Source organism: Erinaceus europaeus, chromosome 10 (genome assembly GCF_950295315.1).
Source record: "Erinaceus europaeus chromosome 10, mEriEur2.1, whole genome shotgun sequence".
Classification (NCBI taxonomy): Eukaryota; Metazoa; Chordata; class Mammalia; order Eulipotyphla; family Erinaceidae; genus Erinaceus; species Erinaceus europaeus.
Window position 1 is genome coordinate 48,002,352 of NC_080171.1, and position 26,376 is coordinate 48,028,727.

General features: G+C 38.2%; 2 protein-coding genes across 11 annotated transcripts in view; both read left to right on the forward strand.

Annotated features, from left to right (window-relative positions):
• NFIB (nuclear factor I B) overlaps positions 1–26,376 on the forward strand; it is a 288,405-nt gene that overhangs the window by 177,929 nt on the left and 84,100 nt on the right. For all 10 annotated transcript variants that reach the window (XR_009552015.1, XM_060199571.1, XM_007535865.3 and 7 more), the window contains exon 4: positions 18,490–18,558. Coding sequence is in view for 9 of the 10 variants with exons in the window: in XM_060199571.1 (XP_060055554.1) it covers positions 18,490–18,558 (69 nt within the window). In the remaining variant the exon portion in view is untranslated. The remainder of the gene's footprint in view (positions 1–18,489; positions 18,559–26,376) is intronic.
• LOC103125155 (ubiquitin carboxyl-terminal hydrolase 21) lies at positions 637–2,515 on the forward strand. Its single transcript, XM_016193522.2, has one exon. It carries the CDS (start codon positions 768–770, stop codon positions 2,424–2,426), a length of 1,659 nt encoding a protein of 552 aa, XP_016049008.2. The 5' UTR covers positions 637–767; the 3' UTR covers positions 2,427–2,515.

The window sequence follows — 26,376 nt, forward strand, 5'->3', positions numbered from 1 at the left end:
AAAAGATATTGCTAAAAATGTGTTTATTTCTTTGTAGTATGTCTAGATTCCCCCACTGAAAGGAGTCCCCATATGAATTAAGATTTGGTCATAATTATTCCTAGGTTAGTTTGTGACAGTATGCATTTCCCTATGCAGTTGTGATCACAACTGGGCTGGATCACAACTGCATAGGGAAGTGCATTCAAGCACCTAAGATTCTTTTCACAGTGACTGTCTGCATCTGAGGTTCTTTCTCAATTTAAGTTATTTCCCCTCTTCATATCTGCAAGGTTTGATTTTGCTACATATGGCTACAATTTAATAGTGCAAAACACTTTTCTCCTCACAGTTGGAAAGCTGGATTTGTTCTGTATCACAGATATGGTGGACTTGCTCCATGCTAGTTAAATTCAGTGAACTCTGCAGAAACTTACTGGATGTATTGTTCCATACACAGGTACTCAGGGGACACCCCCGCTTGCATATTAAAGAATTATCTTGGAAAGGAGGCTCAATTCTCTAGCAGTATGTTCTATAGCAGTATGCCAGACAAAATACTAAGTAGTTATATAATACACCTTGCTCCTTAAAAGTCTTTCTACGGGGACCAAAAAAAGATGGCGGCGGCCTCTGCGGCGGGAGAGTCTCCAGCTGCTGCTGGAGCTGCAGCCGGGCTCGCGCAGGGGTTGCACCGGGCCCGGAAGGGGTGGGCCTGAGCGGGGGTTTGGTCCCCCTGACCTCCCCCGCCGCCTTGCTAGAGGACAGGTCCAGCCCTGGTGTCCACAATGCCCCAGGCCTCTGAGCACCGCCTGGGCCGGGCCCGGGAGCCACCTATTAATGTCCAGCCCCGCCTGGGATCCAAGCTACCATTTGCCCCCCGGGCCCGAAGCAAGGAACGGCGAGCCCCTGTCCCTGGGCCAAACCCCATGTTGCGACCCCTGCCTCCCCGGCCAGGTCCCCCTGAGGAGCGGCTCAAGAAACTGGAGCTGGGCCGGGGCTGGACCTCGAACTCTCGCCCCAGGGGCCCTCTACGGGCTGATCATGGTGTCCCACTGCCCAGCTCCCCACCTTTGACTGTGGCTGTGCCACTCCCATCCGGGACCAACCTCACCCGTTCCAAGTCTGTGAGCAGTGGGGACCTGCGGCCCATGGGCATTGCCCTGGGTGGGCACCGCAGCACTGGGGAGCTGGGCGCTGCCCTGAGCCGTTTGGCACTCCGGCCGGAGCCCCCTACTCTAAGACGGAGCACCTCCCTCCGCCGCCTGGGGGGCTTCCCTGGCCCCCCCACTCTGCTCAGCATACGAACGGAGCCCCCAGCTTCCCAAGGCCCCTTCCACGTGATTTCTGCCCGGTCCTCTGAGCCTTTCTACTCTGATGACAAGATGGCTCATCACACGCTGCTGCTGGGCTCTGGACATGTTGGCCTCCGGAACCTGGGGAACACGTGCTTCCTAAACGCCATGCTGCAGTGCCTGAGCAGCACCCGGCCACTGCGGGACTTCTGGCAGGAGGTGCCTGGAGGAGGCCGTGCCCAGGAGCTCACTGAAGCCTTTGCTGATGTGATCGGTGCCCTGTGGCACCCTGACTCTTGCGAAGCTGTGAATCCTACTCGGTTCCGAGCTGTCTTCCAGAAATACGTGCCCTCCTTCTCCGGATACAGCCAGCAAGATGCCCAAGAGTTCTTGACGCTCCTTATGGAGCGGCTGCACCTTGAAATCAACCGTCGAGGCCGCCGAGCTCCCCCAATCCTGGCCAGCAATGCAGCCTCCTCTGCAGCCCGCCATGGAGGAGTGATGCTAGAAGAACCAGACTTAAGCGATGATGACCGTGCCAACCTGATATGGAAGCGTTACCTGGAGCGAGAGGACAGCAAGATTGTGGACCTCTTTGTGGGCCAGCTGAAAAGTTGTCTCAAGTGCCAGGCCTGTGGATATCGCTCCACAACCTTTGAAGTTTTCTGTGACCTGTCCCTGCCCATCCCCAAGAAAGGATTTGCTGGGGGCAAGGTGTCACTCCGGGACTGTTTCAGCCTTTTCACCAAGGAAGAGGAGCTTGAGTCGGAGAATGCCCCAGTGTGTGACCGGTGTCGGCAGAAAACAAGAAGTACCAAAAAGCTGACTGTACAAAGATTTCCCCGAATCCTCGTGCTCCATCTCAATCGGTTCTCTGCCTCCCGAGGCTCTATCAAGAAAAGTTCAGTAGGTGTGGACTTTCCCTTGCAGCGACTGAGCCTTGGGGACTTTGCCAATGACAAAGTGGGAAGTCCTGTGTACCAGCTTTACGCGCTGTGCAACCACTCAGGCAGCGTCCATTATGGCCACTACACGGCCCTGTGCCGCTGCCAGACTGGCTGGCATGTCTACAATGACTCCCGTGTGTCCCCCATCAGTGAAAACCAGTTGGCATCCAGCGAGGGCTATGTGCTGTTCTACCAACTAACGTAGGAGCCCCCACGCAGCCTGTGACACTCCTGCCCGGCTGGCCCCTGGGATACCATCTCTGTCTTCAAGTCCCAAGCTCCCAGTTTACCTCAGAGATGTCTATTTTTGTGTCTTTTTAATCGGGGAGGTGGGAGGGGGTGGTTGTAGCACCCATTATTTTTTTTTATTGGAAAGCATCCTTCACTCTGGAAGTCTCCAAGACCCATTTACAGAGCCCCTCCCCCCCGCCCACCACATCCCCTACCCATGTACAGACCCCCACCCCTCAGCAACCTCACTTTTTTTTTGTGAATAAATTTATTAAGAAAAAAAAAAGTCTACTTCACAAGATAGAAGAATAAAATTTAGCAGGCAAATCAACGAAAGTGTCATTTCTTCTTTTTTCTGTAACTGTAAAGAAGTTTCAAGGTATTGAGTAATCTCAGTAAGTACTTTAGTGTGGTAATTTGTCTTTTGTTGACATTTACACAATAATGCCATTGATTGTATAAAAACTTAGGAGATAAATCAGGGTTGGGTTTTCAAAGTTATTGCACATCTTTTTGGGTCTTTTAATTTATATGCTGACCTTTAAGGACCTTGCGGCTCCTTAGGCACAGATACCTGTTTTCACTGAACTATTTCCATTCCTTGGTCCCAGTAGAGGTATTCCTCCCATGTCATAATTCCATAAATTTAATATATCTTATATCCATGACATTGTAATGGAGAAAACAGGAAAACCACTTTCAGATTGATCTTATTGAAATCATCATGTACACATGTTTGTTGATATGAAAAACATGACAAACACATACATTGCAATGATATGATGTACTGGAAGGTAGTGGCCCCATTTATATTGCAGCATTTTGCTTCACAGAGTGAATTTTTAGTTTCAAATTTGGTATTTTCTATTGGGGTCATTTTGTGAATTAAACTAATATTTAAGCAGAATTAAATTTTCTAAGTAAGAAAAGATTCATGATGCTAATATTCATTGAGTTATAAAAAAGGACTCTGGTGTTTTATATGCTTTATGTCCTATACAATATCCAAAAGTAACACATGTGAGCTATGTTACCCATGTAGTGTTGGCAGATGAAAAAGAAGTATATATGAGGTTTGTTTGAGAGCACTTGGAAAGAAATACAGAGGCATAGCCAGTGATGAGATTACTCTTCTACCACCAGATGAGGAAGGCAAAATATTTTTAAAAGAAGATTTTTGGTGCCAAATCTTAACTGCCTCACTCTAAAAATACTTATACTTTCATATCAGTTGTTACAAATATTAGAATTTTATAATTTTTTATTATTGAGTAGTATTAGATTACGGGGTTATACCACACAGAGGATGAGATAAATGTTAATGTCCTTTTTCCTTCCATATGAATTTTCAATTCATCTAGCATAATTTACTGAAAAGACTTGATTCAGCCACATATTAGCAGTATATTGTTGTGCCTGCTCTGGTTCATCATATATGTGTGTGTGTGTATATATATATATGTATAATCTTTAAAAAATTAATGATTTAATACTGTTTTACATAATTATAAGATAACAGGGGTATAATTCTGTACCATTTCCACAATCAGAGTTCTGTATCCCTACTCCTTCCATTGGAAACTACAGTAGTTCTCTCAAGGTTGCAGATATAGGTTGACTATTATTTCTGTAACTGTCTATATTTATATATATATTTGGCCATTTTCTCCTATGTTCCTGCCCACTCATCCCTTCCAAATCGTGGTCACACTTATTACTACTTCTTAATGTCTTTCATTTTTTCCTCTTCTCTCTCTGGGTCTTGTTGGTAATAAAGTTCAGAACCCTCTGGTCATCTTCCCATATCATCTCTCCCCTACTGGGAATATGGACCAAAATTCCTCCTGGGGTACAGAAGGTGGGAGTTCTGGCTTCTGTAATTTTTTCTCTGCTGGATATGTGCACTGGCAGGTCTGTCCATACATCTCACTCTGTTTCTGTCTTTCCCTAGTGGACTAGGGCTCTGGAGAGAGGAGGTTCTGGCATACTTGGTGATGTCAACTGCCCATGAAAGTCAGGATGGAATCATTATAGCATTTGCAACTTGGTGGCTGAACAGTGATAACATATAAAGCAGGACACATTATTAATCAACAGGAACCAAAAAGTAGGAATAGAGCAGATGAGAATAGGAATTTTAGGGTAGAAATACACGAGGAAGTCTATTTTAGGTATGTTCCTAGGAGCCCATGACTTAGTTTTTGCTTGAATTTGATAGCTAACATGGTAAAAAAAATATTGTCTTGGAAGATTGGTGTCAGAGTTAAGAATAGGGCTAGAAAATTGGATTATTATTATTAGGCAGAGAATATCTCCCACACTTGAAGAAAATTCTTTGAATAAAATTAACTGTTTACCCCATCAACCTGACCTAAGGCCCAGATGTATTCATATTTAGCACAGGAGCCTGTGTAACCCCTGAGTCCCTAATGGTCACAGCTGGGAACATTCTAGGCTGCACTCATTTTGGGGCCAGTCTTCCGTGAGTTATGCCTGACTTTTGTTAACACCAAAGTATCATCCATCTTGGTTTCTGTAAATTTTATAACAAATGTCTACAATAATTTTTAGGTCTTTTTTGTTTGTTTAGTATAAATAGGATCAGCTTCCCAAAGTGCAGCAACAACAGAAAAGCTTGCTAAAGAGTAATGAGATTTAAAATGAGATATTCTCAGGCATTATGTTCACAGTTCTGCCTTAGCTTCTTATTCATGTTCTCACAACTCTTCACTAAAATATCCATAAGGATACATAAAATGCCCCCAAATCCTGTTATGAATACTTAAAACCAGGATGGAAGGATAACCTCTTGCTAGAATCTTGGAAGCTTATCTCATAACTATCTATATGAGCAGTGTAGTTAGATTGAATTTACAATCAGTGTTTTTTTTCCTCTTATCTCATAAATATTAGCAGTTTTGGTTTCTTGAGGAACTGTAGATGATTACATTTAATTCTACCTCCCCTAGGTTTAGAGGTTTTTTTTTTTGTCTTTTTTTTGTTTTGTTTTTTCTACAGAAAATTTGAAGACTAAACCCTGGGAAAAAGTAGAGTTTGGAAATAGAAAGGTAGGATACATGAGTATTCAAAGACCCCTAGTAATCTGATTCCATTTTCTGATGTGAATTCTACAGACTTCCCCATTCTGGGCTAATGTTTGACTCCTTAGAACCATAGACAGACCCTTTATAAAATTTCTCCTCTCTGCCATCATAGACTTAAGTTTTGTTAAGTTTTCATGCAATACCTGGTAGGGTCTCACATATCTAATGAATAGCATTCACCTCTTCACAGTGGGAGCTCACTAGTTGAAGGAACAGATAGGTCACAGAGAATTGTGCTTATCAACTTTAACTAAAACTAGTTGTAGTACTACAACTAATGAGTGCCATTGTCATTGGTGATATACTTTTAATGAATTTAAACAATTGATGTGCAATGTTAATTTATAGCTCTAATCTATGCACCCACCATCATTATTATTTCCAGTTTACAAATGGTAGTTGGAAGGTCAGATAGTCTTAGTATTCAGTAATTAGTAAGGGCCACAATATAGTTCACCTGGATAGTATGTCTGCTCTGCCATGTACATAACTTGGCATCTAGACTGGCCCTCACCACACTGAAGGAAGTTTAGATGTTTTTTGTTAAGTTATTGTGTCTTTCCTTCTCTCCTTCTATTTCTTTCTATCTAAAAAAGTTAGCCAGAGTGGTGAAGCCCCAGTATGGACCAAAACAAATTTAAAAAGGCATTAATGAAAGCGGAGCAAATTTGAAAATAGAATAATGGTTAAAAAAAAAAAAAAGCCTGTTTTAATATACAATCTAGCACAGAGTAAGTAAATTACCCCAACTATCCAATAATATATGATTATCGCTATTCTTTTTTTAAAATTTATTTATACTTAAGTTGTACAGCTAAGAAATAAGTCAGGAATTCAGATCTAGTTATGTCAATTCTTGGCTTCTCACTCTCAACCTGTATTGAGACCTTTATTTGTTATAGGAAAGCCATCTTTATTTTTTTTTTAATTTTTTATTTAAGAAAGGATTAATGAACAAAAACATAAGGTAGGAGGGGTACAACTCCACACAATTCCCACCACCCAATCCCCATAACCCACCCCCTCCCATGATAGCTTTCCCATTCTCTAGCCCTCTGGGAGCATGGACCCAGGGTCATTGGGGGTTGCAGAAGGTAGAAGGTCTGGCTTCTGTAATTGCTTCCCCGCTGAACATGGGCGTTGACTGGTCGGTCCATACTCCCAGTCTGCCTCTCTCTTTCCCTAGTAAGGTGTGTCTCTGGGGAAGCTGATATTTTTTTAGACCAAACCCTAAATCTGTATAGACTACCCTACAAGTAGAAGAAAAGTAAGAAGATATTGAAAAGGGGAAGCTTTACATCACTAAAATCCAGAAGGGAAAAAGGTTAAATAAAAAAAGAATTAGAAGCGATAGGCCAATTCCATTTCAGGTTCTACTTTTTTTTTTTTTTCCCCTGATCTTGTTTTTTCAACTTCTGCCTGAGAGTGAGTGGGTGGGTGGGTGGGTAGAATACAGGTCCAAGAAGGATGGCAGAGGACCTAGGGGGGTTATATTGTTATATGGGAAACTGGGGAATTTTATGCATGTACAAACTATTGTATTTACTGTTGAATGTAAAACATTAATTCCCCAATAAAGAAATAAAAAAAAGAATTAGAAGAAAATTTCATAGAAAGCCTTTTTTTTTCTTTTCTTCATAAGCAAGGGGGAGAGAAAGACACCTACAGACCTGCTTCACCACTTGTAAACTTGTGAGGTGAACCCCCTGCAGGTGGGGAGCCGGGGTTCGAACTGTGATCCTTGTGAGGTTCCTTGTGCTTTGTACTATGTGCTCTTTACCTGATGCACCACTGCCTGCCCCCCCCCATTTTGAGTTTTTTCTTAAACATTACTGTATTTGTTCGATAGTATTTGATTATAGATTCTTGAAGTTTCAATTTATATGTATGATTGGCCTTTGTTCACTTTATTTTGATGATGATGATGATTGCAACTTTTCAAATTCAGGTTTGCCTGGAGTATTAAAGATTCAGGAGAGAGCCTTTTTCATAAGAAAATTTGCTAGAGTATGGCTGTATATAGGATAAACAAAATCCAGCTGTGTAGCCATCTGTACCTGATACCACTTTAAAGGTGGTTCTTTAATCAATTTTCATTCTGTTCTAGGGCTTTCAAATTTTTAAGTGCTTATCTTGCAGATCTTGTTAAACCACAAATTCTGGTTCTGACAGTCTGGGGTAAAGCCAGAGCTGCCTCTTATTTAACAAATTCTAGGTTATCTCAGTACTGTTGCCTCTGGAAACCTATTTTGCATAACAAGTTGCTATACTTTTCAGATTTGACTTTACATTTGAATTACCTAGGGAACTTTTACAATGCCCTTAATGTCTAGGTCACAGCCATATGAGTTAGATAAGAATAGCTGCAGGTGGTTGTACAGCATAAGTATTTTTTCAAGAGCTCCAGATGTTTCCAATGGGAGCAAACTATAAGAATCAGTGCACTAAGGTAATTGACCTATTCAAGTTTCCTCACTTTGTTCAATTTTGTTTATTTTATAGATTACTAAACAGTTTTAACTTGTTTTTAAAATTGTAATTAATAAATGTTATGTTTTTTCCTATTATAATTATTATTTTTGAATGATGATGTTAAGTAGTTTTTGCCCAAAACACTGCTCAACTCTGGCTACTGAAATTACTGGAAATAGAATCTGGAGCCTCATGCATGTGTACAAACTCGGCTATTTCTTCAGCTCTTATTCTTTCAGTGTATTTGTTTTCTGTGGTTATGTTTTCTTTATGTTATATTTTATTTCTCTATTTCTCTTTTATTTTCATAATAAAGCTCAAAATGATTTTTCTGTTCTATGAAATAATCATTTTATTTAGCTCATTGAAGCTTTTTTTTTTTTTTTTAGTAAGCAATTTTGGCTTTTATTAATTGCCAGGTAGTTTCAAAGTTGAGCACTTTTTATTTATACCTATCATTTTATATGATAAAATTAAGATGGTATAGCCTGAAAAAGACTCTGCCTTTATGAATCTATAAATTTTGGGGGACCAGCAGGTAGCTCACCTGGTACAGTATATATTTTACTATGAGCAAGAATTCAGCTTTGAGCCCCAAGCCACCACACAGGAAAGGAGGAAGTTCCACAAGCTGTGGAGGAGCAGTGCTGTGGTGTCTCTGCTCATCATTCTTTCTCACCCTCTTTCACCCTCTATCTAATAAATAAATAAATAATTGACAGCAGTGGAACCATTGAAGCTGAAACCTTGGCTGGAAAAAATAGTTTTCTTTACAGCTAATAGCATGACTATATTTTTAAAAACGGACATCAGGACAAATACAAAATGATCTCACTTACTGGCAGGCCTTAATAAAGTAGGGATGGGGAGGGAGAACACAAAGTGAAACATGGACTAGACTAGCAAAGGACTAGGGAGGGAAAGTGAAGAAGGGGAGGGAGAAAAGTTCGGGGCCCTGGTACATACTGAAGTTGTACACATATGGCAGGGAATACACTGTAAAGCATTAACTCTCTCAATTAAAAAAAAAAAAAGTCCATGGACAGCTTAACAAAAATAGAGCTAGTATTCAACTGATAAAGTTAGCTTGTGTCTAATAATGACATTTAATTAAAAATATATGCATTCTCACTATAATTGCATTTTTACCAAGTTTCTTGTATTTTAATAATTTTCTTTATTATTGCTTCACAATACTGTTTGGCATATGTGAGGGTTATGATGCATTTTCTTCACTGTGTTTTTACCCAATCATAATCATTATCATGCTAATTATAATTTATATGACAATTCATCTTAATCATTACTGACTGATGCTTCTTTGTTTTTGTGTATGACTATATATTAGTCATTTTTCTTTTACACATTGTGTTCTTTATTGTTACTGTCTTGATTGAGCTCTATTATTATTTTGATATTTATTTATTCTCTTTTGTTGCCCCTGTTGTTTTATTGTTGTAGTTTTTATTGATGTCATTGTTGTTGGATAGGACAGAGAGAAATGGAGAGAGGAGGGGAAGACAGAGAGGGAAGAGAAAAATAGACACTTGCAGACCTGTGTTCACTGCTTGTGAAGTGACTCCACCGCAGGTGGGGAGCCTGGGCTCAACCAGAATCCTTACACCAGTCCTTGCACTTTGAGCCACCTGTGCTTAACCCACTGCACTACTGCTCAACTCCCTATTTATTATTATTTGATCTTCCCTATTATGGTGAAAGTTGTACCCTCTCTTACCCTGCTCTTAAAATGAGATGTCCCTTTATTATTATTTGAAAACAGTATGCAGATTTCCTAATGACTTGTAGGCACTATGCCTATATTTTGGAGAAGAGAAATATGAGGTGTAGAATACTTAAGAAATTTGCTTTAGTGTCACATTAAAAATGAAATACTAGTTTCTATTTATTAGAGAGGTGGTAAAATAACTCACTTGGATAGTATGCTACTTTGTCATGCATGTGATCCAGGTCTAGCCTGGCTCCTACTAATATTTTGATATATTTTAATTATAGTAAATTTTGTCATATTAATTTACACTCTGAAATAAAACACAATTTGCTCAGTAAACCATAAATATCTGTGTTAATAAGTTTTTAAAATCCTTAAATTTCAATGACTATCTTGTAAGCTAGATAAGATTGGCTCAAGACTATAAGAGAGAAATGTTATATTCATTATAGAGTCAAGGTTGTCTAAAGAATTTTTTATAACAGAACCTGGCAAGAAAATTTTACCAATGAGTTTTCCCAAACATTTAAAGACTTTCCAAGATAATCTCATGTTGTTCTCAGAGAATTAAAATAGTAACTGTCATCCAAACCTTTTTATAAGTTTGCACATAACCCTACTGTGGTAATTTAACAATTTAAAAATATTCACAAAAGTTTTCCAACCACATAAAGAGAATTTGAAAGTAACTAATAGCAAACCAATCCAACTTTAAATTTAAAAAGGGCATATTTCATGGACAGGTAACATGAATAAGAACCAACTACTATAAGTGAGAGAAAGAATAACTTTTTACTATTGCTACAGAATAATTTACTAATACTCAAAACCATTTTGATTAGAAAACTTAAATATTCTGGAAAAGCTTATTTATCAAATGATAAACAAAATGCCAGTCAACAATTAATGAGCAACATTATCACTCTGAAACTCTAAATTATTTGCTTATTAGTCGTAGGAATAAAATATCTCTGCTAGGGTTAGGAGTTGACTGAATATTGGAACAAAGGATATGCATGCCTGAGGTCCCAGTTTCAGTCTGGCACTGCCATATGCAAGAACTGAGTGGTACTGTGGACTTTATTTCATAATAATTAACAGACAAAGTCTAGTGTTTATGCTAGCACAGTTCCTAGTTTTTGTCCTACGTGTTCTGTTCAAGATATAAAGCATATAAATCTGAACGTTAACCTCATTCAAATTACATAAATGAAAAAGATGACATTAATGTAATTATATCTTTTCTCTATCTCTTGCCACAGTTCAAAACAAATCCCTGCTAATGTGTAATTCTGGCAGCAGAGTGGTGACAGGGATATGCTTGTGCCCTGCCTGAGGTTGTAAAAATTAGCAAAAATCTTTATGGATAGCAATTTGACACTTTTTACCAAGAACTTTAAAGAGTTTATGTTCCTTGACCCACAGTTCCACTTCTGGGAACTCTAGCTTAATCATGAGAAATGCTGACAAGTATTTGTGTACAAAGATGTTAATGATAATATTAGTTACAATACTTTAAAAATGGGAAATAACTTAAAATGCCAAATAATAGAATGGTCATATGAAGTATGCACATATGTGCAATGTCATATTGTATGGTCGTTAAAATCATGCTTTACAAAAACTAAGCTAAAGGGGAAAATATAATATTGATTGGAAAAAAAGCAAGACATAAATTTAATTTCACAAAGAATACATATTACATATTCCATATATTGGTAGTAAATAGTTTAAAGAACTGAAAGGAAATGCTAAAAATATAAATAACATTAGTGTAGCACCATAAGAACATATTAAAGTCAGACTACTTTTGACTCTTTGCCAGATCACTTAAATCATCATCAGGGAATTACATTTCGTATTAAGGGATAAAATTAGCTTTAAATTAATATTAGAAAGTTATCCTTGGCTATAGACTGAGGTTCAATATTGGTACAGAGAGCAATTCTCTTTGCAAAGATTAATGTGTCTATTTTAGAATCACAGTTTCTGGCCTTAATCATGATAGTTCAGCTGAGAAACTGATGATAGAGATCACCATATTTTATGTCACTACTTGAGAAAAATCACAGGTGGGTTAGTTGTGGTAGCTAAAGTTCCATGAAGATTGGCAAATACTAGTGAGAAATATTCTCTCATCTTCTCTTGGCACTCATTGGGTTTAGGCTTTTTGTTGTTGTTCCGCTAAAGGTAGTGAGCATTTGAAATCAGAGAATTGGAAAATGTCTATGAAATACCTAGTGCTCTGTTCTTTATCTGGATGAATAATGCAAGAAAACCAACATAGGAAGGGAGACACATAAAAAAGTGAAATCTGAGGACTGCAATGGGCTTCAGAGATTGTCTTATTTAATTTTATACACATAGTGAGAATTCTTAAATCTGTTGGGGAGGGATATTTTGACTATTGGTTAATCTCCTACCTCTGCAGACACAGGGTTTTTTCTTTTGTAGGAAAATTGTGAGTATTCTCTGAAATTAGGATTTGGAAGATCATAGTACAGTTATTGAGCACAGATTTTTAAGATTACATATTCCTTTCTAGACTTTTCTAATTGGTGACAAATTTATTCATTATACCCCTCCCAACAACAACAAAACCAGTTCCTAGAACTATACAAAATAAGTCTTATCCACCAGTTATGTGAACAGTCCTTCAAATGCTTGAATACAGCTTTCATGAATTTAATAACTGCTTTCTGTGTCTTTATTTTTTAATTTCAAGAATAGAATACAGTAGACTATAAAAATGAGTGTTATCAGTCTTCCTTTGGATTTTCTATGTAAATGTTGTTTAACATTCAAATGGTGCTGATTATAATTTGAGATATTAACAGTTAGATATGCTATTGTGTTCCTCTGTTATTGTTTGTAAAGGAGGTTAAACACTATATTAACTTCTGAGTAGTGATTTATTGTTGCTTTTGTTAGAGGAAAATATAAAAAGAATTAAAATAATGTCATTTGATACTGCCTTTGAGAGTTTTCAGTTTTCAGAGGTCTTTGTTTTCTACTTGGTTATATATTTTTTAAAAGATAAACCATACATGTAGTGTAAATACAGCATCACATAAATGCAGAGTTGTTTTTTGCTCCCTGAATGAAACTGTTGTATAATGTATTCTGTAACCATTAAGCAGCTGCTCTGCCTCAGAGATATGCATATTTCCTTTTGTAGATGAAGAGAACTTACTATATGGATATCTCTAAATTGCTTTAGGATCTTTGGCCCTTATATCACTGTTTAGATTCACAGTGTCTGCATAACACATGAAAACTATATTTCTGCTAGACCCCAGCAACCTGAAGGTTATTAGATGGGTTCTGTTAACAGCAATAACTTACATTTTGCTGAGTCTAACCCTCTGTACAATTGTGGGGCTTGCAACCTCCTGCAGGATCCTCCCCAGTTAATTTGCTAGGGACCTTAAACTCTTGTCTCATGCTTGTCAGTAGAGCCTGTTAATGATCTATGTACTTTGTTGTTTCTTTTCGTTACCTTCCTCATATTGGGTTGTTCCTGCCCATTGCAAAGTCTTTGCTGCATACAGATGTAGAGAGGTGAAAGCTTACTGCTTCTGGTCCTTATCTCAGGTTACCCTTTTCCTGTTACTACCTAACCCAACTCCCATTGGGTTATGTTCAGTAGGCATCAACAGTCATCCCTTGGAGTCCTCCCTTTGGTGAATTCTGATTGTGTTCCATGCACAAGCAAAGCCCCAGTTGAAATGTGATGGGGTGTTTTGTTCAATGAGTGTCAAAGCAGTTCCCGTTCATTGTTCTAGTAAAAGATCTCTTTCAGTCAGCCTATCTAGATTCAAATTCTTTAGATTGTGGGGAAGGGAGAAACACCTGGTATGTTCTGAATTGTTTTCCCTTTTCTATAAGATAATCAGAGTGCCTTGCTGTCTTCCCCCATGAGTAGGATTAGCTTGAGGTGGTTCCTTCTCTACTGTAGTGGAAATGACTTAGAGGCAAATGAAATACTGATTTCTTATTGGAGCAACTAGGAATAAAATACACCTGACATCTGCATATTGAAATATAGTGCATCACACATGAAATGAAATATATATCAAATCAGTATATATTGAGCAGTTCACCATCTGTCACTCATCAATTAAAAAATAACAATTACTGGTTTCTTGGTAGTTATTTTGTACTAAATGCTTAAAATTGTACATCAGAGCATACTAAAATCAGATGTAATTGAACCCCCTCCTTGTTCTTTCCTGTTTTACTCAAAACCTAGGCAGCTTTAGGAGACAGTTTACCTTGTCAGTATATACTTTGCCATGTATGAGGTCCCAGGTTTGAATCCTGCTGCTAAGTGGGAGAATACCATGACACCAGGTAAAAGTTGATGATGGAGTGATGCTTTGGCGTCGCAACTATCTTCCTCCCTACTTCCTGCTCTCTCCTTCTCTCTGGGAAAAAAAAATGAAATCAACTTGAGAGTGATGGAATCATATATGCATGAGTTCCTCCAAACCCACCCCCACCAAAAAAGAAGAAGCAAAAAAAAAAAAAACCAGAATAAACTCTTCAACAAATTAGTTCCAAGGAATAGCACAGTTGTTATAGTTGTCATTTTATCTAAAGCAATCTTTGTTTATATCATTATATAGTTAAGATATCCATTTATGACCTTCTTTCAAAAAGTTAAATTTTAAAATATACTGTGCATTTAATAATTATATATAATTTTGTGTATAATAATATATACTTTTTTAATGCTCTGATGGGTGCCAGGGAAAGAACCTAGGGCTTCTTATATATACAATACTACTGAGTCACCACCCCCTGCATAGCCCAACTTTTTTTTTTACTTTTTACCTCTCCAAATATTTTATCTTTTTATATTGGAGGGAACAGGAAGACAAGGGGGACTGGATGGTGGCACACCTGGTTGAGCTCACGTGTTGCAGTGCACAAGGACAGAGGGAAAATTTCCGAGCAGTGTAGCAGTGCTGCAGGTGTCTCTCTCTCTCTCTCTCTGTGTGTATTTCCCCTTCCCTCTCTGTCTCTATCCAATAAATATTAATGAATAAAAATTAGAAAAGAAGTAAAGGGAGAGGGAGTTGGGTGGTAGTGAAGCGGGTTAATCACACGTGGTGCAAAGTGCAAGGATCAGCTTAAGGATCCCGGTTTGATCCCCCAGCTCCCCACCTACAGGGGAGTCGCTTCACAGGTGGTGAAGCAAGTCTGCAGGTGTCTTTCTTCCTCTCCCCCTCTCTGTCTTCCCCTCCTCTCTCCATTTCTCTCTGTCCTACCCAACAATGATGACATCAATAACAACAACATAACTACAATAATTAAAAAAATAAAAAAGAAAGTAAAGGGAGAAACCACAGTGCTACTGCACTGTCCATGTAGCTCTTTTTAGTGCTGTCTGTGTTGCTCCCATATGATGCCAGGATTGAACTCAGGGCATCATGCACAACAAATTGTGAGGTCTACAAGATGAACTATCTCCTGGTCCCAGTCACTGTTTTATACTAAGAGAGATATGGAGGTGGACAAAATCTTATCATTTCCTCAAAACAAGGAATCAATCAAGCAGTAAGAAGCACAAATCTTGAAAACAAGTTTTTTTTAAAAAAAAATAATTGATTGTATAAAGTGATGTGAAAGAACTACAAGCTTCATGTTATGAGAATACAAAAGAAAGAAGTTGTTTCTAGATGGTACGGGCGTTGGGAGATTAACAGGTCATGGAGAAAGTGGTTCTTACATATAAAATGTAGTGTAAAAAATGTAGTGTAATGTACTGTGATTTCAAACACCTACAACATGTAATAAAATTGCATATGCAGTGATAAGCCATAGAAGTTTAGAATTTTTTTAAATATACCATGTCCTGTAACCCTATAGCAGAATTCAGTATACATTTTGCGCTACATGTGCTTAACCAGGTGCACTACTGCCTGCCCCTAAGTATACATTTTTGCCTTCATGGCCTGGCCACTTCAAAGTTGCTCAGTATTCACTGAAATGAATTTAACCTGGTGAGAAAATTGTTATTTTTATTTGTCGCTGGACTTTCACTAGTTTGGCCAAATATTTTCAGATAGAGAGACAGATGGGCTGAGTGGTGGCACACTCAGTTGACCACACACATGACCTTGCATATATATACAAGGACCTGGGTTTGAACCCCTGTTCCCCAGTTGCAGGGAGGATGCTTTAAAAGCAATGAAGCAAATCTGCAGATGTTTATCCTTCTTTCTCCCTCTTTCTCTCCCCTGTTCCTTTAAATTTCTCTCTGTCCTATCAAATAAAATAGAAATGGGAGAGGGGAATGACTGCAGGCTCAGTGGATTCTAGTGCTGCATTGGGTACCAGAGATAATCCTGGTGGCAATAAAAATAAAAGAAATAGACATCACAGCTTTGAAGCTATATTGTGCACATGGCAAAACAGGCACCTTCCTAGGTGAGCTATCTTACTGGCCCTTAACCTGATGAAAAATTAATTGCTCAAGAAATAGGAGTTTCTTAAAAGAGAGCCACGTCAAATGGGAACTTTTTGTTATCTTAAATCTCTCTCTCTGTCGCTTTAGAATAATGAGTTAATATGAGACCTAAGTTTTGTAATTGCATCAAGACTCATTGTTCCTTCTCATTCTTTCATTTAGTTTCTAAAGAAGGTGATGGGTAGTTTTTAAGCAGTGTTGAAACATACCTGACTTCTCAGTGAAGCATGTGCTAATGAAGGAATTTTCCATCTAGTCATACTATGTATAGGTGAAAAGTGGTGTTTTTTGCTTTGATAAAGTTTCTAAAAGAAGATTTACATATACTTTGAGGCTTCCTGGAATTCAGTACATGTAATTCAATATACAATTGATTGTTGACTCCACTGTCCAATCTCAATTTATTGGTTAAGTAGTAGTCAGTGTCTTCTATGGATTTCATAATTTTATTTCATAACAACATTGTAAAGTAGGTAATTTTATTATCATTAACTTATAAATGAGAAATTAGTGGTGCAATGTGTGTAGTAATGTTTAGTAGTGCAGGCAAGATTCCACACTGGGAAATCACTTGGGAGTTAAGTCCCAGGTCACTGAAGATATAGATTATTGCTCCAGCATATATGATGTCAGATATCAATCCCTGGGGCCCCATTCTTGCATGTTCTGCTTTCTTCCACTAAACCATCTCCCTAGGAGCATGTTCTGGTTTTGACTTGAGTGTTCATACCGATGCATCTGTTCCTACGCTGAATTACACCTTACACTGAATTTATCCTTTTGGTCATCACAACAAATCTTTAATTCATTCATTTATTCATTTGGAAGTACTTCATTTTGAGGGTTTTTTTTTTTAACCAGAGCCTTGTGCATGTATGATTTCTCTGCACAGAGTTGTTTTATTTATTGACGCAGAGATAGACATCACAAAATTGAAGTTTCTTCTATTGCCATAGTCACATGTACCTCTCATGTAGTGCCAGTACTTGAGCCTGGGTTGTGCATATGGCAACATAAATACTCTACATGGTGAGCTTTCTCTTTGTCTCTCAAGACTTTTTGAATGTCTTATTGGGGCAGAAGAAAGTGTATTCCCCTTTGTGATGTTCCCTCTTTTTAACCTTCATAACATCTCCTTTGTGTAGATATGAACCCGGGGACATCTGTGGTGTTTGAGGGAGTTCATATCACTAATGGGGACTCTAATTAGATCTTCTACTGTACAGGTCTCAACTTACTCAAGGTCCTGCCCTGGACCATCACAGCCACCACAGACTTTGTACCTGGATGCTAATGAAGGGTATTATGACACTTCTGCACTGTCATTTAGCAGAAAAAGCATTCAGTTCTTAAAATGGGGGAACCCAAGAAAGTAATGGCAAAAGTGTGAAAACATTGAAGTCATGTGAAATATTAAAGGTACAAGGAAATACAGCCAAGCACAAAGTATTGACTTATGTACAAGTTTGACTTTTGTGTTTTTTTACCCTGGACCAAGGGTGGTAATGTTGATAGGAGCAATCCACTTTCCATTAATCAGGAATGGATTTGTGAAAGAACAGTGGCTTCAAGAGAAGTAATTCCAACATGGTGCTATTTGTGGTTATGGTTTTCTTCTTTTTATCTTTTCTTTCTTTCTCCCTCCCTCCCTCCTTCCCTTCCTTCCTTCCTTCCTACCTTCCTACCTTCCTCTTTCCCTTTCTTTCTTTCTTTCTTTCTTTCTTTCTTTCTTTCTTTCTTTCTTTCTTTCTTCCTTCTTCCCTTCCCTTCCCTTCCCTTCCCTTCCCTTCCCTTCCCTTCCCTTCCCTTCCCTTCCCTTCCCTTCCCTTCCCTTCCCATCCCTTTCCTTCCTTCCTTCCTTCCTTCCTTCCTTCCTTCCTTCCTTCCTTCCTTCCTTCCTTCTTTCCTTCTTTCCTTCTTTCCTTCTTTCTTCTTTTAATGGATGGATTTTAGTCTGCCAGGTGCTACTGAATGGAGTGCACTGAACAACAGCCCTGAGACTTCATGCGTGCATGCTCTACATTTAGAAAGGAAAATGAAATTTTTCCTAGTATATTATTTTGTACCTAAACCTTTTTATTTTGTTTCAAACAGACTGGTTTGCATTCAAGAGAGTTCTTTTACTTGTTTGTTATAACATGCTTAGGTTTTGTTCTTAACCTTAGTTTAAAAAACTCTTGAATTAATCCTAGTGTTTAATCATTGATTTTTGCTTCCTGTTTATGCTAATCTTTTTCCTTTTGATATTTATTTTCAGGATACCTTGAGGACAGTTTTGTAAAGTCTGGAGTTTTCAATGTATCAGAACTTGTGAGGGTATCCAGAAGTAAGTGTTTTTTTTTTCCTAATTAAATAATCATACAGTTTGGTCTGAAATATTTTACATTTAAAATTTGAATACTGTGTCAAAAGTAAACTAGTAATAGAAACAGTTGGTTTTAAGGACCTCAGACCTTTTGATGATATCATAATTGAGTATATTTTGATTGACTTTAAAAAATACTCACATTTAAATCTTTAAAGAATTTTTACATAAAAATAATTGTAAATTGTTTTGATTGCTGTGTTATTAGTATTCATTTAATTCAGTCAGTATTCATTTAATTCTCTCTGTGACCATAGATGGTCATTTATATCAAAGGAAGTATGATTAATTAAGTGTACTTCATACTGTTATGATAACCCACATAAGTTTCCTGTAGATAAGTGCTTTTTTATTTTACTAACATTAGGTGGGGGCTTGGAGATGTACAGGATACACACACTAACATGCAGAATGTTGAGGGATGCAGAAATTAACTTTGCAGATTGTAGTTGGATATAGATAGAAAGCATTGTTACTCAAAACAATGTCCAATTGTTTTAACTGACCACTTCACCTGAGGCGCGATTTTTGGCAGACTGGATGTTCACCTGACCAGTCAGCTAAGCAAGGGGGGAGATTTCCTTGATCAATCTTTTTACTTATTACTAGTGTGTGCAGATATATCTAAGATGCAACTCTGACCACACACTGTAGTTAGGCAGGTGGCTCATTTCTTCTTGATCTTTTCTCGGATTTAGCTTATTTCTGTAACTTTGAAGGATATGTTTTCATCTGACATTTTGGGAGAGGGAGAGAAAAGGAAAAAGAGACAGATAGTTTGGATATTAGATGATATACTACTAGTGGTCCAGTACTTGTTTAGGTCCTGCTTTTCACTTAGGTCAAATTGAAAGACCATGAACAAGAATTATGATGATCCCAAAAGAATAAAGCAAGAGTTCATTTTTTTAGGGTAAATACAGGCGGTGCTATAGAGTTATATTTATTTGAAACTATTAGGTGACTGTGCTTTTTGACTCTATTTTTTTCCTCAAATATCTCTAAATTTCTAATTATATTTCTTTTTTATTTAATTTTTTAAAAATTTTTTATTTAAGAAAGGATTAACGAACAAAACCATAAGGTAGGAGGGGTACAACTCCACACAATTCCCACCACCCAATCTCCTTAACCCACCCCCTCCCATGATAACTTTCCCATTCTCTAGCCCTCTGGGAGCATGGACCCAGGGTTATTGAGGGTTGCAGAAGGTAGAAGGTCTGGCTTCTGTAATTGCTTCCCTGCTGAACATGGGCATTGACTGGTCGGTCCATACTCCCAGTCTGCCTCTCTCTTTCCCTAGTAAGGTGTGTCTCTGGGGAAGCTGAGCTCAAGGACACATTGGTGGGATCTTCAATCCAGGGAAGCCTGGCCAGCATCCTGGTGGCATCTGGAACCTGGTGATTGAAAAGAGAGTTAACATATGAAGCCAAACAAATTGTTGAGCAATCATGGATCCCAAGCTTGGAATAGTGGAGAGGAAGTGTTAGGGAGGTACTCACTGCAAACTCTAGTGTACTTCTGCTTTCAGGTATATATTTTGCAGTAGTTTATGGATACGTGTGAACATAAGCTCTCTCTCACAGAAACTCGTGTATATCTAGGTTATGGGACTTTGTTAGAAGGAGAACCACCTGAGATGAAATTAGAGTGTACTATAAAAGGAGAGGTCTCACCTTAGTAATGAAGCTGAAGGGTTGTCATTCCACATGTGAAGTATCTGGACACAGTCTGAGGTGAAGCATGTTGAGGTGGCAATCGTTGCGTTGGTTAGGTTGTGATCGGTGGATGCAATATTATTTGTTATGGATTGGGAGACGCACACGGGAAAGTGGGCCCTATCCAAGGGTTCCAGGACTGGGGGAAGTAGGGGCTCTATAGTGGAGATGTGAGGTTCCTGCTGTCTTAGGGTTCAAAAAGACAGTCGATAGTTAATGTTATCATCACATTATTTGGTAATTGGGTTAACTTTGAAAAGTACTTTTGTTAGGGTTTGCTGTACAGTATCCAGTTTCTTGTATATAGCTGTGCTATTGGATGCTTCTAATCTACTTGGTCTAGGCTTTTGAGAGAGTCTGCATATCAAATACACAGCCTATATATTAAAAAGATTCAGTTTGTGTTTTGAGAAACTTTGAGACGTACAACTGATTTTCCCCCTCTCATATTAATTAACTACTGATTTATATGTCTACATTTTGCTAGGAGTGTACATAAACACAATTCCCACCACCAAAAGACTGTGACCCATCCCTCCCACCCACTCCCACCCCCCACTGGCCCAGGAAGCTGCATGTCTACCCCTCACCACAGGGTTTTTATTTTGGTGCCATACTTACAATTTGGTCAGGTCCTGCTTTTAGTTTCCCTTTCAGATCTTCTTACTCAACTTCTGTTGATGAGTGGGATCATCCCATACTCATCTTTATCTTTCTGACTTGGTTCACTTAACATAATTCCTTCTAGCTCTGTCCAAGATGGGTCAGAGAAGGTGGGTTCATTGTTCTTGATAGCTGCATAGTATTCCATTGTGTATATATACCACAGCTTTCTCAGCCACTCATCTGTTGTTGGGCACCTGGGTTGCTTCCAGGTTTTAGCTATTATGAATTGTGCTGCTATGAACATAGGAGTACACACCTCTTTTTGGTTGGGTGTTATGGAGTCCTTGGGGTATAACCCCAGGAGAGGAATTAACTGGATCATATGGAAGGTCTATGCCTTGTGAGAGTTTTCCAGACTGCTCTCCACAGAGGCTGTACCAATTTACATTCCCACCAGCAATGTAAAAGGGTTCCTCTGTCCCCACATCCTCTCCAGCATTTGTTGCTGCTGTCCTTTTTGATGTATGCCATTCTTACAGGAGTGAGGTGGTATCTTAGTGTTGTCTTAATTTGCATTTCTCTGACAATCAGTGACCTAGAGCAGTTTTTGATATGTTTGTTAGCCTTTTGGATCTCCTGTGTAGTGAATGTTTTGTTCATATCCTCTGCCCATTTTTGGATGGGGTCATTTGCTTTTTTGGTGCTAAGTTTGCTGAGCTCTTTCTATGTTTTGGTGATTAGTTTCTTGTCTGATGTCTGGCATGTGAAGATCTTCTCCCATTCTGTGAGGGATCTCTCTGTTTGTTTAATAGTTTCTTTGGATGTGCAGAAGCTTTTCAATTTGATGTAGTCCCATTGGTTTGTTTCTGCTTTAGTCTTCCTTGCAATTGGGTTTGATTCATCAAAGATGTCCTTGAGGTATAGGTGGGAAAGTGTTTTACCAATGTTTTCCTCTAAGTATTTGATTGTTTCTGGTCTGACATCTATGTCTTTGATCCATTTGGAGTTGATTTGTGTTTCTGGTGAGATAAAGTGGTTCAATTTTATTCTTCTGCATGTTTCAACCCAGTTTTCCCAGCACCATTTATTGAAGAGAGCCTCCTTTTTCCATTTAATCCTTTGGGCCCCCTTATCAAAGATTAGATGTCTATAGGTGTGGGGATTTATTTCTGGGCTTTCAATTCTGTTCCACTGGTCTGTGTGCCTATTTTTGTTCCAGTACCTTGCTGTTTTGATGATAATGGCTTTATAATATAGTTTAATGTCTGGGAGTGTGATGCCTCCATTTTTGTTTCTTTTCCTCAACATGGTTTTGGCAATTCTAGGTGTTTTAAGGTTCCAGATAAATGATTGTAGTGTTTGTTCTATTCTCTTAAAGAAGCTTGGTGGAACTTTGATGAGTATTGCATTAAATTTGTATATGACTCTGGGGAGAATATTCATTTTGATGATATTTATTCTTCCAATCCATGAGCATGGTATGACTTTCCATTTCTTGGTATCAGTTTCTATTTCCTTGAGTAGCGACTCACAGTTTTCAGCATACAAGTCTTTCACTTTTTTGGTCAACTTTATTCCTAGGTATTTGATTGATTTTACTGAAACAGTAAATGTGAGTGATTTCTGGATGTCTTCTTCTTCAGATTTAGTGTTTGCATAAAGAAATGCCACTGATTTTTGTACATTGATTTTGTAGCCTGATACCTTGCTATATTGCCTACTAACTTCCAGTAATTTTCTACTGGGTTCTTTAGGTTTTTCTATGTATACTATCATATCATCTGCAGATAGTGAGAGCTTGACTTCTTCCCTTCCAATCTGTATTCCTTTGATTTCTTTCTCTTGCCTGATTGCTATGGCAAGAACTTCCAATACTATGTTGAAGAGTAACGGTGACAGTGGACAGCCCTGTCTAGTCCCCGATCTGAGGGGGAATGCTTTCAGCTTCTGTCCATTGAGTATGATGTTGGCTGTAGGTTTGCTATATATAGACTCCACTATCTTGAAGAATTTCCCATCTATTCCCATTTTTTGTAGAGTTTTGAGCATGAATGGGTATTGGATTTTATCAAAGGCTTTCTCTGCATCTGTTGAGATAATCATGTGGTTTTTGGCTTTGCTTTTATTGATGTGGTGAATGACATTGTTTGACTTACGGATGTTGAACCAGCCTTGCATTCCTGGGATGAATCCTACTTGGTCATGATGAACAATCTTTTTGATATACTGCTGTATCCGGTTGGCCAAGATCTTGTTTAATATTTTGGCATCTATGTTCATCAGAGATACTGGTCTGTAGTTTTCCTTTTTTGTTCTGTCCCTATCAGCTTTTGGTATCAGGGTGACGTTGGCTTCATAGAAGGTGGAAGGGAGTATTCCTGTTTCTTCAATCTTATGGACTAGCTTAAGAAGTATGGGTATTAACTGTTTCCTGAAAGTTTTGTAGAATTCGTTTGTGAAGCCATCTGGTCCAGGACTTTTGTTGTTGGGGAGATTCTTAATAATGGTTTCAATTTCTTTGTCTGTGATTGGTGCATTTAGATTTTGTAGTTCTTCTTGGTTCAGTTTTGGAAGTGCATAGGTTTCTAGGAATTCTTCCATTTCTTCCAGATTCTCTAGCTTGGTGGCATATAGTTCTTTATAGAAGTTTCACAGGATTCTCTGGATTTCTGCGGTGTCAGTTAAAATTATATTTCTAAAGTAGTCAGCACAAATAGTATATATCATAGTATCACAGGAAGTTGTACACATGAACATTTAAGTTCATAAACGGTTTATTCTTCGTGACATGACTGCAGTGGATAAATATATGCCCAAACAATTTATTATCATTATCATTATTATTATTGTTGTTGTTTTGCCTCTAGGGTTATTACTGGGGCTCAATACCTGCACTATGAATCCACTGCTTCTGGAGGCCATTTTCTCCATTTTGTTGTTGTTGTCGTTATTGCTGTCATTCTTGGGTAGGACAGAGAGAAATTGAGATAGGAGAGGAAGATACAAAGGGGAGAGAAAGAGAGACACCTGCAGACCTGCCTCACCACCTGTGAAGTGACCCTCCTGCAGGAAGGGAGCCAGAAACTTCAACCAGGCTCCTTATACAGGACGTTGCCAACAATTCTTGTTTAGGATATACTCTCTGTATCCCAGTAATTTTAGGTTTTTTACTTGCTGGATAGCTAGATTCTGATGGTCTGCTCCACTGACCAAGATAATCATCATTATGCATGCATCCTGATTAATACCTGGCATTTGGGGTTTTTGTGCTTATTTTTACTTGTTTTAAATATTCTTTAACTTTTTATTTACTTATTCCCTTTTGTTTCCATTGTTGTTGTTATTGATATCATTGTTGTTGTTGCTTATTTTTAATTTAAAAGGGGCATGTCTTACTACTACCTCTAGGTGCCATATAAGAAGGCAGCATTTGAAGGTGTGTGTTTACATGTTTTGTCTTATTCAGTGGTAGAGAGGCTACACTGATTCACTGAAGAGATGCTGAAATTATTTGTTTAAACTTATATTATTCTAAGTCTCATAACATGTTTTTATCCTTTTCATGAGATAGAATCTTTAAAAGCCCAGCAATATTTAAAAAATCTAAATCTGAAACATAAAAAAAAAAGTTTAAAAATATCTCTTTGGTAGGGGAGAGGCTGGGCAATGGTACACCTGGTTGAGAGCACATGTTACCTTGTGCATGGTCCCAAGTTCAAGCCTTCTTTCCCCTCCTGTGGAGGGTAGGGGGACGCTTCACAAGCAGTGAAACAGGTCTTCAGGTTTCATACTGTCTTCCTCTTTATCTTCCCCTCCCCTCTCAGTTACTCTCTGTCCTATAAAGAAAATAGAAAGAAGAACAAAAGAGAAAAAGGGAAAAAAAATGAATGCCAGGCGTGGATTCATAGTGCTGGCACGAAGACCTAGTCATACCCCTGATGACAATTAAAAAAAAAAAGCTTTCTGTAATAATTTAAAAGATGAGATAAATGTAATATACTTTATTTTTAATTTATTCAGTTATATTAGGGATTCTAAAGTTATCTGTCATAACAAACATTACTGATTTGTAATTAGTACATTATCTATATTCATTAGTTATTTTATTCAGCAAACATTTATTTTCTACTCTGTATGTAAATAGGTAGCTCTGAAATGCTTGAGAAGTTATTCTCCTATGTGTTTTAATATGACCACATTATAATCTTATTTACACAATTGAACATCATTGTTTATAAAAGAAGTATTTGCTAAGTAAACAAAGTTTAGCACAACCCTTATGCTGTATATCACAAATTCTCACTTCTTGAGGATTTACAGTACATTAATGGCTTCTGTCTTCTACTATTTTACTATCATTTGACCTACTAGTATGTATGTTGACTTTAGTTAATGAACCCATTCAGTTTTACGATAGTGATTTTTTTGTTGCATATTATCTTCAATTTTAAATGTTAATTTAGGGTCAGTTTTTAGGGTGAGGAGAACAATAAGAGAGATTAAGGATTAGCCTCTAACCTTTAGAATCTGAGGTTCTTTGGAGTTTCATTTCTAAGAGGATATTGGCAGCCTCTTAAACTTGATTTGCAGCTTTCAGAGTCTGCAGTTTTCTGGGAGAGGTGCTAAGGCTGGTGTTTGCATCTGATATTAGTTCTATGAAAGGTTTTTAATCAGGAATAGCTGCCTGGGACTTGGTGTTCTTGCTCTGGTTCTATCTTTGTTATCAAATAAACTTTATGTGTGCTGCTTGATATTTTGATATTCTATTTTTCTTCCTATAGTTTCCCATTTAATATCAGAATGTACACTAAATCTGTATAATAATCTTGCATAAATCTTTAGACAAATTATTCTTCCTGCTCTCATGATACTTTGGAGTTTGGAAAAAATTCTAATAAAAATTTCTGAATATTTTTATGATAATTTTACTACAAATACCTGTGTTCATGTTCAAGCATTTATGATGACTATCAAGCCTTATGTATTAAGCAGAAGCAAAGAATCTTTGCATGTCTATTGCATAGGCTTAAAAAGTTACAAGTAGGGGATCAGGTGGTAGCTCAGTGGGTTAAGCGCATGTGGCACAAAGCTCAAGGACCGGCATAAGGATCCCAGTTCGAGCCCCAGGCTCCCCACCTGCATGGGAGTCGCTTCACAGGTGGTGAAGCAGGTCTGCAGGTGTCTATCTTTCTCTCCCCCTCTCTGCCTTCCCTTCCTGTCTCCATTTCTCTCTGTCCTATCCAACAACGAACAACATCAACAATGGCAATAATAATAACTACAGCGTGGCTACAACAACAAGGGCAACAAAAGGGGGAAAAAATGGCCTCCAGGAGCGGTAGATTCATGGTGCAGGCACCGAGCCCAGCAATAACCCTGGAGGAAAAAAAAAAAATTACAAGTAGGGAGTTGGGCTGTAGCACAGTGGGTTAAGTGCACCTGGCACAAAGCACAA